Source organism: Perna viridis, chromosome 9 (genome assembly GCF_037379345.1).
Source record: "Perna viridis isolate PV_CMFRI_1.1 ecotype Kerala chromosome 9, ASM3737934v1, whole genome shotgun sequence".
In the NCBI taxonomy this organism is placed as follows: domain Eukaryota; kingdom Metazoa; phylum Mollusca; class Bivalvia; order Mytilida; family Mytilidae; genus Perna; species Perna viridis.
The window spans coordinates 24,871,496-24,889,987 of NC_142453.1; the positions used below are offsets into that span (position 1 = coordinate 24,871,496).

General features: G+C 33.5%; 1 protein-coding gene across 5 annotated transcripts in view; it reads left to right on the top strand.

The window, feature by feature from the left end:
- The first annotated feature begins 407 nt into the window (after positions 1 to 407).
- The window catches only part of LOC148607477 (kinesin-like protein KIF12), a 70,844-nt gene continuing 52,759 nt past the window's right edge, over positions 408 to 18,492 (top strand). Inside the window, exons 1-2 of one of the 5 annotated variants that reach the window (XM_088547121.1) lie at positions 408 to 483; positions 6,976 to 7,106. In XM_088547121.1, the coding sequence (XP_088403247.1) occupies positions 7,015 to 7,106 (92 nt within the window). In that variant the 5' untranslated portion in view covers positions 408 to 483; positions 6,976 to 7,014. Of the gene's footprint in view, positions 484 to 6,553; positions 6,701 to 6,975; positions 7,107 to 12,314; positions 13,577 to 18,492 lie in introns of those variants that run through there. The other 4 variants (XM_088547120.1, XM_088547117.1, XM_088547118.1 and 1 more) reach the window with 4 other exon arrangements.

Consider the following 18,492-nt stretch of genomic DNA (forward strand, 5'->3'; position numbering starts at 1 on the left):
GTGGCGATGATAGACTTTTTCTTTTTTAGTATTATTACTATTGTTATTATTTGTTGTTATTTCATTATCATCCAAGTCGGCATTTCATCCTAACTGGTTCCCCTTTAAATCAAATGGATGTTCCCTCCTACCTACCTGAACAAGATGCTGAATGTATCTTGCATAGTTTCACATATGTTTAATTCTTTACATAAAGACACAAATATCAACCTATTTATTTTGTGAATTGTAAACATATAACGTCACGATATTTTAAAATATCACAAGTAACGGCAAATCGATCTTTTCAGCTGTTATTCAGAATTTCTGAATACTTTTGTTGCTTTAAGATGGTAGTCAGTAAATAAGTGAATTAGACATTTAATTGACTGGAGCTTTTAAATATTGATCTTTAAAACAATTTATCAAAAGAAATTCAAAAATAAAGAGAATTCCTCAAAAGAAAGTCCTAATACTGGATAAGCTTGGTCGCGGAGCGGTCTGGTATGTTTTACTTTTATATTTATTATGTAAAAATCTTCAAAATTATAATATTTTTAGTAAAATTTTGCCCACTTTCTGTTGCATATACACGTATTAATGTATACGTATTTACGGAACAACTTTTATAATGCATGTACCATTTATTTGAAGTTCTTCTTGAAATCACATTTTGATGTTTAAAATCAATATTTCTAAGTTTTTTGTCTTTTTATTTTATGTTTTTTCTTTCTGCTATTCAATATTTAAAACATACATCTCTCAATTGATAGCCTAATTTATCGAAAGAAGAGAACTTGCAGCCCGCTAGTATAGCCAATCGAGTCGTCTTCCTTTTTTAGAAGCGTAGAGTATATGAAATATGAAATAGGATTTTTTGTAAATTCTTGTTTAGATTAACTCTTCACTTTGGTTTTTACGACAATGACGTCACGGTTCACCCACGGATTTCTTCATATCTTCTATCAAACTAATCTGAAAAATAGATACTGCAGATTAATGCTATATTAAAACCATAAAATCATTTTTCTGAAAGCAATTATGTGTAAACCTACAAAGGAAATATTCGATCTATTGAAGTTCTGTCAACATAAATACATTTGTTATCAATTTCATAATTTTCTGACAGAGAAATGTAATTTTCTTGTGATTTATTAAACAATTTATTGTCATAACATAACTAGTTTAAAGCAATGACAGAAAACTTACTATAGAAATAATAGCTTTAAATACTTTAAAAATATGTTTCAATATAATTACTGGATGATTATAATGCCCTTGGTGGGGGTCCATAAGTACCTGTATGAAATTAACTAGAAAAAGTTGGATCAAGAAATCCACGTTTTCGAAGAGGCGTCTATACCGAGGGTTCAGACGAAGGATCCTTCGAAAACAAACCGCCGGAAATTATCAAAATGACAAACAATCAAAACTCAGTTCATACAACTCAAAGGAACTAAAGTACAAGAAGAATACTAATAGCACGCATTCCTTTAAGGAGGTAGACCTGGGGTAGGGGGCGTAACTCTTGAAATTAGTAATATGTTTGTACCATATTCAATTTTACCTAAGCCTTTCAAGCTTTCATTTGACACAGAATGAAATCAATCCAAGTTACTTTGATGCTTATATGAGATTGATATAAAGATCCTGAATACAAACGTTCCAATGATTTTAAAGAGTTGTGTCCCTTACCTTAGGTCTACCTCCTTAAAAACCGGGCTGAACCCATTGACGTCGGATGGTTCCCTGGGAGTGTATTCAAAGAAACATCATTACCTAACGGGTCCGCTAACGTTCTTGTTAAATCTCTGTCAAAACATTGCTATCCACGAAACACCGGTTCCGATAACGTTTCCAGTTAGACGACCCATTAACTTACCGGGCCCGCTAACTAACCGATCTATTTTGAATACGCGTCAGCTTCTTGCTAGACACACGAGTTGCTGCTCATTGAAGTGGAAAGGACGGTGAAAGAGGAAAGATATCTACAGCAGCTGTTGGTCATTAGTCATATTGGAAACGGATACTCAATGTCAGTCAATCAAGCCACACGACAGCCACTCCATATCGACCAATCAGGTCACGGTGACGATTTTTAAATGACGACATTTATCTATGGACAAGATATTCTTGGCCAATTATTTTATTTTATTTTATCTTTATTTTTTTTATTTATTTTTTTTGTAAATCGCTATCTAGAAAATAGGTGTATTTTTGCAATAACTAGAAAAAAGTATCAGTTTATAAACAAAAAAACTCAATACGTCGAAGCAGCTTGATTGATAATGTATAGGAAAGAATTGTTCAAAGTCGTCGCGTTAGTTATATATAGACTTGGGTTTTATAGGTCAGACTTCAATGTGTCTGTAAAGTCCTTGATTTCAAGCTTTTTATGGAGATAAGACAAAAATAGTGCACAAAACTTTGTACTGATGAAACGACAGTTGAAATTATAATACTGTGCCAGCTTCATTTCCGTTTTTTTTTCAAATACGTTTTTTTATTAACTCTCCCTCATTGGAGTCTCTATTGGTTCCACTGGGGCTCCTACTGTCTGTTGAAACACTAATCTGTCATACTGTACGAATATTTTGTTTGAGTTCCTGCTGTCTCTGCCATACTGCACAAATATGTTTTTTGAATTCCTACTGTCTATGCCTTACTTTACAAATATGTTGTTTGAATTCCTACTTTCTCTGCCATACTGTACAAATACTGTGCTAATCAAAAGGGAACATGATAACGATTCATCATCTGTATATTTTGTTGTTCAATTCAGAATATATTTTTACAAAGTAATATTTCAAGCTGCTTATGACCCTGTTCATGAAGCCTAATTTTAAGACGTTCTAGCACGATACAAAAAGTCTGCGTAGTTACGGCAAACTCTGGCAAAACTTATGAGTTGTGATATCAAAACTCCATACGCAGGTGCTGAAAGGATTTTGCCACAGATGAAATCAAAATTGCCTATACGGAATGAATAGTCATCGCGTTTGTCGTACAGTTTTTGGTCAATAATTTTCCTGTAGGTCAAGATATGAGGCTGACTGCACATTGTACGTAGTATCCTTTATCTAAATTTTTATGGGGCAAATGCGATGTATCAAACCCGCGAAACAATGATTGTTTAACGATAATACGTCATCCATATAGCGGAAACTGAGATTAAAGGACCTACCTAAACGATGTTCCTTCTTTTGAATCGTGTCTGCTATAAAGTGAGTTCCATAAGAGTAAAGGAATATGTCAGCAAGTACAGAAGCACAATTCGTTCCCATCTGAATGCCGAACGTTTGTTGAAAAACGCGTCCACCACACCGAACAAATATGTTGTCGACCAATAATTCCAGCATTTTGAAAACATCTTCTTCGGTATATTTGGAAGATGATGAGAAATTGTTTTTTTTTCTTCACAAAGTATGAGGAATCTCTACCAAGAACTACATATTTGTATCTAGGTGTACCGACTTTTTTTAGTAACAACGATTTATAATGTTTTTGGTCGGGATTTTAACTCAGTATGGGGAATAGAAGTGTAAAGACTTGAAAAATCAAAGGTTTTAATGCTATTGTATTCTGATAATAATCTTGAATAAAGGGTTTCCAGAGGATCTTTCTAATTTTGCAGGATCCACATTGAATTGATACCACTAAGGGAGTAATAAGTGTCGTGGTAGGACTGGAGACCCTCTTTGACAGCTGTAAGTATAGAAGTTAAAAGTCTTGGAAGAGGATTGGTGGTACACTTTGCAGATCCAGCTATGTAGCGTTGTTTGTATGGATTCTTGTGGAGTTCAGGAATCCAGTACATAGACGGTGGATCATAATCATTGTCGTTGGTAGAGACCAAAACAGGATGGCACAGATTTATGTTTTTCGACTATTTCTTCTTTGGAGAGTGTGGTAGCAGTATAGGTCTTATTACTGCTGTGGTTTGCTACGTCTACCTCTTATAATAATCATTGGATGTAATCCATTTTGCATATCAAATAATGTTGTTTTGGTCTTCCGGTACGACAACATATGTGTCATGTATAGTAGACAATAATTTTGCTACATCGGTTTCTTTGAAAACTGATGTAGTATTGACACTCGTTGACCTGCTTAAAACTTTCATACGTTTCAAAACTAAAGACCTCATAGCCTTTATCAACTCTGACAGAGAATCAATGTGTTCTTGTTCTCGTTTTATCCATTTTCTTGCATACTCCTTGAAATACGGATGAAATTTGTTCGTGACGTTTTTGTGATGGAGGATGTTAGCCAAATTGAGTGCAGCTCTTGACAAACGGTATTGGAAGAAATGGTAGTTTTTCTTCATCTTGACCTTTTACACCAACTGGCTTTAAGAGTCTGTGGAAACCAATATCCAAAATGATAGCTACATGCCTGTATAATGATGAGATAGGTTCAGAAAAAGGAGTGTCAAGACTTGTTTTTTGTAAAGGGAGTGTAGTAGAGTGATATGAATAGAACAGAGTTTAGTTCGAATGTGATGAATTCCATGCGTTGTTTTGTATGAAAGGAAGAAGACTATCTATGGAGACATCGTGCATTTTAGGTGATGTATAGTGGCCACGGTCATGCCTTCTTATCCTTGTTGTATTTTTGTCAAATAAATTCATCAAATTTGTTATTGTCATATTGGCTTGAAAGGTTTCCTATACTTTTGATGTTGTCATGGCACCCGTAAGGTATTGCACTACCTAGTCGGCGTATCCAGTATTCCTCTCCTTTCTTACGATACCTTTAACTTATGACAGGACTGTTCATTGGGTGGTATATTTTTTCAAGAATACGAACTTTCAGAGATAGGATTGAATGATTCTGTCGGAAATTTGGTGGTATTAATTCCCGAACGATGACCGCACATTCGTTTGTTTAATCGTTCTTGTGTTTCACCGACATATAGTATAGACCGTATAAGTTTTATTCTAATCCGTAGATTAAGATGGTCGATTTGCAGCTTAAGTCATCGTGACTTCTTGTGCGAAAGGTTGTATCCGTAAGGGTTCTCGTGAAGAAAGAGTCGGTTATTAGAATGTTGAATGTTTTGCAGTTAAAGTGACAGAACACGGTTTATTAGTTTGAAGGAGTCAGAATTTGTATACGGGAATAGATGGTCACCAGACTGAACGTGCTTAGTGACACAAATAATTAGAATGATGTATTTTCTTTAAGTTTATTTGCAAGGAACTTGGTGAATGAAACATATTCCATGATTAGAATTTGCCTCTCTTTATGGCCCAAAACATTTGCTTGAGCCATTCCTTGGTGTTCATCCGGAAACCAAGTCTTACGATCGAACAGAAGGACGAATGTGATAATAACTATAGATACCTCCACCCATTGAAAGGTTAAGTACAAGGATTCCATTTCTCGTTAGCTATTACCATTTCCGTAAGCATGAAAGTACATCTATTGAATATATAGCAAACCTAAAAGCTTTATAAATATTGACTTAGGGCTCTTCTATAAAAATGTCTAAAACATAAGGGATCTATATTTGTTCGTTCTAGTCCAATCATAATCGGAAAGAGTTGTCACGATCAAGCTAGGGGTATTTTTTCAACAACTCTACTCAATTCTTCACTTCACATAGCTTTCAAGTTTACTCCATATGCATTGCGCCTAGGCTGCGTACTTCAGACCTTCTCAATAACTGTAACGTATTCCATTTTACAGAATTAGAATTAAACAGTATTAAATGCAATAATTTAGAAATTCTATCTACTCTTGTGTTGAAGATTATCTATTCGTGTATCTCAATACATGAAATGACAGTATTAGTTTTCAGAAAAGAAGGAATAAAATTTTTAAAAAAAACCGAGTCTTTATTGCATTAGTCGCGAACGTAGTGACGAACTAGTGAAGTGCATAATTTCTAATTACCGCCAGAATGTTTAAAAAAAATTCTGTAGGAGAATTCAAGAAAAGACAGTTATTCTGGGCTGCCAAACTTCAAATAGTTTGAATTCTCTTGAATTATGAGACGGGATGGTAATCCAGACCTTTCATGTGTTGGGATTCTCTATTAGTATGTGGGCTACAGTGTGCTAGGTGTACGGTCATTAAAGCAGAAAATTTATTTGCAGATTTTATAAGAACTAAAAATTAAAAAAATATGTATATCCACACGCCATTCTCAATCTACCTGGAATCTTTGTACCCATCGGGAATCTGTGTGGACATTCTCGAGAAATCTTGGGATACTGTCTGGAACGTGTTGAAACAATGTAGATAGAGGACATTTTACACTTGAGGAAATATATTTAGGAAGTTCAATACCGAGTAAAAATATTCGTGTATAGCGTTTTGAAGGCAAATTTATTATTTGTGAGAAATAGCTTGGTGTAACTTACTTTGACTTACAAACAAAAAAATGTTATTGATGACAACCCCCAATTTTCTTATCTACATTCTTCACCGTGAATGGGTTTTTCTCTTAATTCGTATGTATTGAACCTGAAATAATTTTATAAGCATTTAACAAAATTGTCATTATTTTGTCTTTAAATTGTTGCGTTTTTTAACTTGACTTAGAAATGTAAGAACTGAGATCGATTTCCTAATACACTAGAAACATGTAAATGGTATTGACAGCCATGGTCTTATAAAACAAGTTTAGGGATAAATACGAGACAATACGAGCTTATCAACAAATTTCAGAAATTTTACGTTTTATTAGGAAGTTTTTCCACTTCTGAACTGCACGGTAAGCTTTTGTAGATACATTTATACCGTGTAATGTTGATTTATTCATGTGCACAATGAGAAGATTTACAAGTGCGCCTTTATTTTGACATTGGAAAAATCTTCTCGAGTTTTTAATGATATATGAAAGTTGTATGGATTTTATATAAATTTATCAATATTTATGGAAGTTACTACCGTTAGTAAGATATGGGTAAGGATAAAATTATTCTGACATCGGCGTATGTCACTTTTGGAATAATTCAAGTCAAGCTATTATTATTTTTAACGAAACAGGTGATCTCTGATAGAGATAGTTCGTAAATAAAACTGGAGATGAAATTCGATACGTATAAAGGCCTGAATTACAAAAGGAAGAAAGCAGAAAATGGTGCTCCCAAGTCAGGACGAAGTATTCTTTTCCCGTCGTAAGTATATATTTACATGTATATTCAGTCTGTCGAATAGAATTGTTATGTCAGTCGCCTGTCCCCGTACCCCATCATACATCCATTCGCTTAAGGGGGAAGACCTAAGGTAAGGGACATAACTCTAACAAATCATTGGAACGTTTGTATTCAGGCTCATTATATCAATCTCATGTAAGCATCAAAGTAACTTAGATTGATTTCATTTTGTTTCAAATGAAAGACATTGCATGGTGAAATTGAATATGATTCAAACATATCAATGATTTCGAGAGTTATGTCTCCTACCCCAGGTCTACCTCCTTAAGTTGTCTATACAAAGACAGCCGTAGTATGGTACATCGCACACCCAAAACTCAGTATGGTGATCACTGTGTAATTGTAAGTACATTGTACTTAAAAAAAAACATGTTCACATGCCTTCAATTCAAGATTTTTCAGGTCACAATGGAAACTTGGTCTCCAATCTTTAATTCTTTAAGCTGGTAAGTCATACAGGAATGACATAATCATTCTTTCCATCTATAAATTACTCCCATCCCTCAGCTATAACTATAGCTATAGACATTTTCAGTAACGAGGATAACACGTGATTCGACCAAGTTGTTTCGCTAAATGATTCTGGTCTTTAAAAAAAATCAATGATATAGAACTTGTTTATTTCTTAAGTGTCGAAGCTTTTAATCGGGTCTTTCTTTTTTTTAAATTTCGTCACTTGTCTCACAGTAAGCTTTTTTAGATGGAAAATAACCAAGGGTCAAAGAAATCACATTCTCACCCATTATAATTGTAAAATCCCACTCACCCAGCCCGACCATTGGAAACGGATAAATATTGATTTTGTAGTATTACAAACATTCAATTTTGTCCAACCTTTCTTGCAATACCATATCAATCCTACACTTAGAGATCGATGGAAAAAGAAAACTATTGACCAAACTATACGACAAACGCAATGACTATTTATCCCGTATTGTCAACTTTCCTTTCATCTGTGGTAACCCCTCTTCAGCACCCGCGTATGGAGTTTTCATATCACAACTCATACGTAATGTCAGAACTTGCCGTAACTACGCAGACTTTTGGTACCGCGCTAAACTTCTTATAATTAGGCTTCTGGAACAGGGTTATGTTGTTACAAGATTGAAGTCATCACTACAGAAAATTTACGGTCGTCATCATGCACTCTTTTATCGTTACGGTGTATTCTTTTGCACCATGATAATTGATTTGTTTAACGTGTCATAGTTTTCCTTTCCTCTTTCGACTACCCTGGACTTGATTTTTTATGATCAATTTGGCGGGTGTTTCTGTAGAAACAGAGGACGCTTACGCTACCGGTGCACCTGATCCAAGCTCACAGCTTTTAGCGGAGTCCGATTTGCTCATTTACTTTGTTACTTTTTTGTATTATTTCAAGAAAGAAACAATCTTAAACAGGTTTGAATTATGAGATTGAAAGCTTGATTGAAGTATCGGGCTGGATTCCTTTCACTAATGATAAAGTGAAAGTAGGGCACGCAACCTGTGTACTATTTCATGCGTATGGTTTTCCGCTGCTGATATAATGCTTCATAGGGAAACACGTCTATAACTGTTTCCTGGGGAAATAAATTGAAGATGAACTTTAGACACCTGCAAATCCGACAGGAAGTGATTCGTGTATGTCACAAACCCACTTCTAATACAAAAATAGTTAGGCATAGACCATTTTCTTTTTAAGGGGGCCTGGGATTTTAGATTAAGTCAGAATTTTTTCCCCTCACAAATTAATAAAAAAAAATAATTATTTCCAAATTTTTTAAATGACCATAGAATTATAACATATGAAAACTAAAAAACGCTGTTTTTTTCGGTGTGTGTTTTTTTTACACCTTTAACAAATTCTACAATAAGCAGTAACTGAATTTTATATAGAATGGTACTTAATGTGACTAAATATTATTGTACTTAAGGAAGTAGACCTAAGGTAATGGACACAACTCTTACAAATCATTGAAATGTTTGTATTCAGCATTTTACATAAATCTCATGTAAGCATCGAAGTAACTTTGATTTATGTAATTTTGTTTCAAGTGAAAGCTTAATAATAGGCTTCGGTGAATATGATACAAACATATCACCGATTTCAAGAGTTATGTCCCTTACCCTAGGTCTACCTCCTTAAGTTGTACCTATGTACACCTAACACTAATTTCCATTGTTCAATATTAGTTTCCATCCATCGTCATTCAAATTGACGGGAAGTTAAACATTATGGACAACTGCATTGCGTAGTCTCCTAACGACAATGTCCTCACCACGGTCGAGTTTATTTGTTGTTCCTAAGCCTGGGGAACCATCTCGAGATATAAGGAAAGACATTCCCTTTAATCATTTCCGTGGAATAAAGTCGTTTTGGCATGTAAAATTTAGAACATTAAATGAACTTTTATGGTCAATATTGATGTTACGATTTAAGATAGACATCGAATTAATTTTCTGTTTAAAGTCTTAACAATAATTTAGCATTCATAAAAACATTAACAACCTTAAAGTTTGTTCTGGGACATTGAAATTAAAGAGGAAATCTAACAAGTTTGGCATTCTTGGTCTACATTTAAAGATTGAAGTGTAAATTTTACTATCTTTTAATGCTGTTTAAACAATAAAGTCAGTGCCCTGTTGACAAAAAAATAACGAACAATTGTGAAAGTCAGAAAAAAATTCAATGTCTGCCGGATTTAGTGTTCGTCGAACCAGTATTCGGAGCAATAGGTATGTTTCTTATTTTTCTTTTTCGAACGAAACGTGACCATATAAATTTGTTGGAAAGAAATACAACTGAGGTATACCTAGCTTGTGTAAGCCTTCTATGACATTTTTTCTTAAATTGCAGACGAATGTATAAAACAGAAAATGGTAGACGTATCTTATTTGAATTTTTTAATACTGCTTACTCTTACATGTACATGTAACATTGCTTTGAGATGTAGTTTGTACACGTATGGGTCTTTAGTATTCAGAGTGAACTGATTGTGGTTTTTAATGTGTTTTAACCTTTTCTTTATATAAAGATTTACATTAATTTATACGGTTTTTCATGGTCATTAGTTTTACATTATCTATAATTTATCTTTTATTCATACGAATTTGCTTTCAAGCGGTTGACATTTCCATAGACTCTTCTTCTTATGACCCAAACCTTTCCAATCAATCAATCAGATTGCCTTTTCAATCCTACAGTACTTACATGGTAATCTGCAACGTTTGTTTTTGTTTGTTTGACCATTTTCTCTATGGAAGCTATAGTTTTGACTTTCTTGTGTTGTTTTTTTTTCAACGAGTGTCATGCCTTTTGAGTTAGTGAAATCTATAAATAATACATTTATTATGTGTTAAAAAATATCAGCTTTATACGTTCTTGACTAACTCAATACTTGGACATCCTGTATATGCAAGAACATGGAAGCGATCATTTAATTGATACTCACCAATTCATTTGCTTGTTTGTCCGTTATATTTAAAATCCCATTAACTGGGGAGGCGTGTGGTGGTATTATTGACTCCATTTTGTAATTGTCTATGGTCTTTTGATTCTCGGTTAACTGACTGTTTTAGTAGTCTCATAAAATAGATATTAAACTCAGAATCATTTACCGTTTAAGTAATTAAACTGAACGATTGGCGGAGTCTTGTTGGTTGTGTTTAGTCAATAATGATTCTCAATTAGAATTGATTTTATTGCTAATTTTTTTGTATTTTTTGCTCTGTAATGGTTATAACTGAATTACAATATAATGCAGCGGTACCATAGAGAAAAGCGTTTAAACAAAAAATGGAGTAAACATTTAAGATTACGACCAAAAAATGATCAAATTTGTCTTAACTACATCTTTATATACAAGGTTTATTTCACTCGCTGAATCTACCTGCATGTGTTGATAATACGATTAAATGAACACAAATAGGGCTTTGATCACATATCTGTGTTCGGTTCACATAGGTTTCCGGTTAATTCGAGTTTCCGGTTTTAATTTGGCAGTTGGTCATTTTGTTTTGTTTTTCTGTTATGTAAATAGTTTACTGAGTTTACCACGGATTACGATATACACACCTGTTAAACTGAACGAAAGAAGTAAAGAGCATGAATTTTGATGTTTAAATTTTGTCTCCAAAGCCATATCGTTTTTCCTCTGATTTAACTTACAATGTTTTTATTTTACTTATAATGATTTTGTAGTCGTGGGAACAAAACCAACTACTAGCTAATTATTTTCAACTGTTTTGCCTTGTTTTGTTTTGTTTTGTATTGTTTTTGTGTTACTAGTTTGCTGTTTGTCTTTGAGGGGTATCATGACTGGTAATATATTTTTTAATGTTTTTGTTTTTGTTTTTATTTTTTATCATTATTTGGTATTGTTAGCTGTTATGTATGTTTAAAAGATTAAACTTACCATGAAGGCACTTCAATTTTTTTATTCCGATGCATCAAACTTTTATTACCAATACTGTTGTTGCAGACTCTCTTCTCTATAATAGATTTGTTGCCAGTGTTGCTGTAGAAATATAGCATGTTTTAACCTCTTTGTTCACTGTAAGTTTCATATTAGAATTTTTGCAGTTCTGGAAAAAATGGTTTCTACACATTCTTTTTGTAGTAATAGTTATTACATATTACATTACTGCATATTCTTAGGTATTTCGCTTGGTGCCTAAACTTCCAATTATCATTTGTCACGCACCTGAATTACGGTCATTAAGTAGGATCTGATTTTTTAAAGAAAGATTGAACAAAAGTTGTAGGAAAAGAGCATCAAAAGTTCGTTTTAATGACAAAAAAGATTTTAAAATTGCATATGATGTCTTAAATATCAGACCAGACCTAGCCCTCCCCCATACGATTATTCACGTTGAGAAACAACAAAAAGTTTAAATATCATTCTTTTCTTCTGAATATTCTTATAAATGTTATTCTCTGGTTACAAGACCCCCTAGTGACCGTTATAATATCTCGTGTCATTAATTTAATGTCTTAAAAATTAAATGGACAATTTTAATTATCTTTAAAAATGTATCAGTTTTAAAGCACATTATCTGCAAAGGGATAATATCGTAAGGCGTATCAAAACGCAGTCAAAAATATGTTGTGACAGTTTGATGTTATCGCTCCTCTCTGAAGTACCCGGATAACACAAAAGGCCACGGCCTCAAGTGGTTTGGTGACTGTTTACTGTAATTTGTCCCGGTTTTGTCACAGGGGACTAGGGTTTGTCAACATAATATTTTATTACACGTTGCCTAAGCGTTTCTTCTACATTTTGTTTATAAAGCAATCAAACCGAACGCGATTCTCAGGGAATGGTTATTTTGTGAAAATCCACGGAGAGTCGAAAACGAAATAATTTAATAGGATATCTGAAACTTTGGCGTATTTTTCGGATTTTTTTAATTGCGTGTACTAATTAGAGACATGTTAGCGTAACACAACTTGGCACGTTGCCTTCAATTACAATAATTTGTTTTTATAACAAAGACTTAATTAATGGAATATCTGCCTTCTTAATCCTGTTTATGCGAGTATTTATTAAATATTAAGGTTGATTTTTCGCAGTTTTCGTCGTTTTAAGGATTTAAAGCACTGCGGGATACGGCTGGTCGATTTTTTACGAGATAAAAGACCATAATCAGATCGTATTGTTTCCTCTCTAAATGGATAGCCTGAACTATTTAGGTTTATGAATAAAAGACAAGGTACTTTGGCAGTAAGCTAGTAACGTTGAATCGCACGATACTGGGGAATAATAAAACTAAACTTAAGGTGGTGAAATATATCCTGTGAGAATCTTGGATACTAAATGCAAATCTGTAATATTTCAAGCTTACCCGAAGTCTGAAGGGTAGTATCTCAGGAAAGGGGAAACCAGGGATTATTAAACCAAACTATGGGATTAAAGAAACTGTGATATATTTAGACAATGAGTGCAACTTCTTAAATGTGATAAATATACTGGAAAAAAAATTCGATATCTTTACACGTTATTGTATGTTATTATGCAAATTTGCGGAATATAATTAAGCGGGGTTAAATACCCATTGTAAGGAAATAGTTTACGAGGGGAAAGTCGTCTTTCATTTCGTTTTTGAAGGATTTATTATTTTAAATACATGAAAAATTCAAATTCCAAAATGAATGGATATGTTTCTCAGAAAGACAAGGATAATAGAAACAATAACAACAACTCGGCCGGTCGAAAGGAGCCACGAACGCCAGGAAGTCAGAGAGATGTTCGAAACGGCGTTATTAGAAGCGTTAGCAATTCAGCGGGTCATAAAGAGGCCGAAACAGCAGACGGTCATAGAGATTTTCAGAACGGAAGTGGCTCTATCAATGGAAGCCAAAAAGATCTCAGACTCCATAGTAGTGAAGGGAACGAGGATAAATATAAAGGAAAATTTACAGGAAAGTCTACGTTGAAAAACCCATTCGGGTAAGTAAAACGGGAACATGGCTGGAGGTTATCAATAACTTGTCATTTCTGTCAAAATTTGTTAAAATGACTTGTTTACATAAGCTTATTCCTGTAACGCAAATGTATAATGTGAGAATGTTGAAAATGTTGTTTTCTTTTTATGGTTTAGAGAACTAGAAGAGATAAGAACAAAAATGTGTGTATGTAAGAAGATCCAAAATAATCTTGTGTTAAAAGCAATATGCTATTATAACGCGAATTCGAATTTCTAGGTACGTTGTTGAATAAGAATGAATTTCGAGGAGTTATTAAGGCGCTCCGTCTTGTAAGATTCCATTTAAAACCATGATCGGTAGATATATGTACATGTACTCAAGGATTTTTTTATGTGAAATTCTTTATTAACAAAAAGGGGGAGGGGTACTTGAAATCATATTACTTGAAGAAAAAGCAGAATATTTATCAACAAATACATCGCATCCAAGCTAGTTTTTTTTTATATTGACCTCTCCCATCACACACAGAATAAAATGGGGCACTGAGAAACTGAGAAAAAAATGCGTGTCTTCGTTTGAACCTCTTCTAACAAAGTGTCTTCGTATATTCTATGGTGGTTTCATGTGCATATCAATCACTAAAAAAATCCATGGTAAGCTCACTATATCTAAATCGTGAAGTTAATGCATTGAAAAGTAAAAAAAAAAGTGAAAACAAAATATTCATTTGTTCTTTGAATATGAAGTTCAACCAGAACTATATATGGACATTCTGCTTTTTTTCTCTGGCAAGCTTATTGTTGAAAAAATTCATTTTTTATTACACAACACTTGAATATTTCAGAATCCTATACAATCCACATGACCTTCCCCACCTCAACTCATTTATTAGATGCATAATTCTGTGTTTTTCAACCTGCTTATTTAAATACCTGCCCAATCTGACAAAATTATTTTCATCCCGAGGAAGTAGGGGTAAGGCGGTTTGCTCGTTATATGAAATTTTATTAGCAACCGAATTCACACTTTGCATTGTTTATGTAAACACGTGGTTAACGCCAGGGTCAAACATGAAGGACAGACACGTCAGGATTTTTATTAAATTTCTTTTTTTGCCGTGATCCACATTTTTCTGTTTGATTTAAATCATTGAAAGTAAATCTATACAACCTTGGGACCTGTAAGAGCAAACATTTAATACTAAGTGCACGCGGGATCACCTTGGTGAAACTCTAGGTCCTGGGTAATTGAGAAAATCTTTGTTTTGTTAACTCATTATTCTATTATATTCACTTGTCGTTTCCATAATACCACGGGCCAGTGGTGGCAACTTTCTGGAGAACCCACTTTAAGGCAACTTAGTTTCCTGTTGTTTAGATTGTCAACAACAATGTGAAAGTATTCTAGTATTCCAATAAGAAGTCAGCTGAAAGTATTTCTCATAAGTTTACGATATGACTTGTAGATTCACTTGATAAGAGTTTTTTTTTAGATTCTCTACCCCAGCTTCATGTACATATATTTGCGATGATGGCTAAATCTCTGAATTTTTTTAACTGTGTACCCGACCGCCCGTTCATCACGACTTTGGTTTAGATCGTTGTCCCGTAATACTACATGTATCAATATGCATGTATACCGTGTTAAACGAACATTGAAAAATCATAGAAATCATATGCAACTTGGGAAAGGGTTAATTTCAGTATATACTCGAGTTTCAAATGTTTGTTCGTAACATATGTTATAAAAACCGACGACCTGTGGCTCATATTCGTTAATGTCCTTTCAGGTCATTCTAAACCATGGCAAGCTAAGAAATTCGATCTCGTTCAATAAGGGATGTCATGGCTCTGTTACACTTGATCGTTAAATTTGAGACAATCTTATCAATATTCAGCAGGATTTAGTACTTAAATCTCAATAGCAAAAAAAAAACAACAACAACAACAAAAAACAAATAAATAAATGAAAATAAATAAAAATGAATAATAAAATAAATAACATTGATTTTCAAAAGTCATTTTTCCTTCTTGTTCCTATTTTAAAGATTATATTTCAGTAATTTTTTTTGTTGTACTTTTATTTTGTTTTAAGGTACTTATAATTGATTCATAATTGTGTAATATACTCAATTGTACATGTATTTTAACTTTTAGAAATGCAGCTAAGACGATTTAAACTATAATCATATTTAAATTTTAAATTACGTAATAGGAATAAATGGCAATAGTGATTAAGTCTATATAATGTAAACAAATAAACAACAAAACACAACGCTAAGGCTATTGTTATTCACGTGACTTGTGTTTTAAGTTAGTATGAATTGTCTAGAAACTGTTCAAATGTATTTGATAACATAGATAAAATGCTATTTTGGTACTTTCAATACACGTACATATACATGCAATGACTACATGCGCATTTACATGTACATGCGTGAGATCTTAGAGCGTACCAGGTTATCCAAAAGGTTATTGCTGTTACCGTAGAAAAATTCTAATATTCCGATCGATTATAATTTTATAATATGTGTTTACAGAAAAACTTCGTGTAGATATATGAGCGAGTGCAGAGGGAAAGGCTTATTTTTCCGGTTCCATTCACTCTGTCCATCTCATGAAGCTTAATAAATGAAGGTGGGCATCTGTTGAACATTATACCATCAAACTCATATTACTTTTAATTCTGTAATTCGTGTAGTTTCTCGTGGTTTAGAAAGTTTTTCCTGTCAGCCTTGTAAGCATTCAGAAAACACATTTAGCACGTTCTCGATATGCGCTTTTTTTCCAATCCCGAACGATCAACAAGACCTCATATTTCACTAAGCAATTGTTTCTGGTAATACTAACCCTTTTAAATCAATATAAGCACGTGTAGATGATGTCTTATTGACAAAAAGTATACTTATTATACTCCGGGGAAAGGCTTTTAATCTAAACATTCTTAATTTTCATAAACAAATTGATGTTTCGGTTCTTTATTAAAATCACGTCTAAACCTGATGCCGTCTGAATATTGTAAAGAAAATTGCATGGCCTCGGAATTCTAGGATAGCCTTTTATTATTGTTGTTCCTTGTGTAGTTGACCGAGAAAATGGTCTCTGAAATGATCAATGGTTTATAATTGCATAGATATCCGTATCTGTAATTTGGCGTCACCGGCTTGTTGAGGATGGCGATTTCCGCTAATTATTTCGTCGATAACGTTGGCATGCCACTGTTAGTACATGCTGGTGTTAGTTGCTTTGTCAGTTCAGTCACCGTCTCTAGACGTAGACGGAGAGTGTGTTGTCTTTGTACATTACTCTATCATAGTGATAATAGATGGCACCGAAATATACACTTTTCAATACCGGGCCAGTAGCCAGAACATTTTAGGGAGTTTCGGAAGGGGATTATTTGTACGAACATTTTTCTTTCATAGTGCTTAACCAATTTAAAGCTCACTAAACAGTTTTTTAACAGTTCCTTTTTTGCTTCTGATAGGGGCTCTTCGTAACCCCACCCCATCCACCCCTGCCTCAGATCCGAAGATGTTTATACAAAATAAGAGATGTGGGGTATGGTCTCATAAACATGACCCTCCCGTGAAAGATAATCATGTATACAAACTAGCAAATTGAAATGTTTCATCCATGGACTAGTCATACCATAAAAGATTAGTAAAACTATTACATATATACGATACTATACAGAGTACAATTTAATGCACTTAAACGAACCATATTGAATTATTTGACGTATTCAAGTAGATTTGTGTTAGGATTCTCTTTTTCCCAATCATATATGTCACGTTTCATTTTTTAAAAAATGGTTTGAATCTTGACTCGAAAATTATAACTCATATCTGAATATAATCTGACTGTATCTATATAACTGTTCATAATTTTCAAATTTATACTTTAAATATGGGTTCGTTATACCATTTTATTTGTTCTCGTGTATTTTCTTATTAACTATTGAGCAATTTAAAACTTAATTTGAGAAGTGAAAGATACATTATTGATAGGCAATTCTTTCCTTGTGAATAAGTGATTAAGTAATAGTATGGGAGAAATTTAAATGGCTTGAGAAAGCAAAATTGATACTTTAGAAACTCCCCAGACTTCAGGTTATCACTGCAACGCGAACTAAAGTCTATTTTACTCTCTAATAATTGTTAATTAAGTGACCTGAATTACTATTTGGATTCGACCTTTCATTTATAAAATCATTGACGAAAAAGAATTTTACAAGTGTAATTAAAAATATTAAGTGTTGTTATTTTGGATAGTAAACATTCGTTCCCGTCAGGTCAGAGAATTTTAAATATATTGTGAATGTTACATTGTGGGTGGTACTTAGTTACACGTAAACTTTTGATCGCCTGAATATAGCTGAGATATTGCTGCTCGGGCGTTAAATCCCATCAATCAATCAATCAATCAATCAATCAATCAATCGTAAACTTTTGATACACTTCTACCTTTAGTTTGTTAAATAAGTTTTTTTTTTCAAAATGCTTTACGGAGAGACAATCAAAACTTTTCACTTGTATAATTAAAGATACTGCTTGGTGCGAATAGGCCTTCCGCGAGGATTTTTACATGCTCCTATATAGGCATTTGGTTTTCATTTTTAAAATGAGGAGCAATGTGTTAAACGTTACCAGTGCACGTGAACTAATGGCGTAAAGATTTATTCAGACCACTTCAAAAGTTTATTTTACGTAAATATTAGTCTGAACAATACATCATCTCGTTACACTGGCGCAAACATGTTTATACATTTAATTTGATGATTGAATTATCTTTTAATTGAATTAGAATATCTAAATAACCACTCAGTTTGTGCAAACAATGATGCACATTTTTTTGTTTAAATAACAGTCGTTTGGGGATTTGAGTAAATCCATTGACAATTGTTGTTCCTTTCCCGCCATATTAATCAGATTTAGTC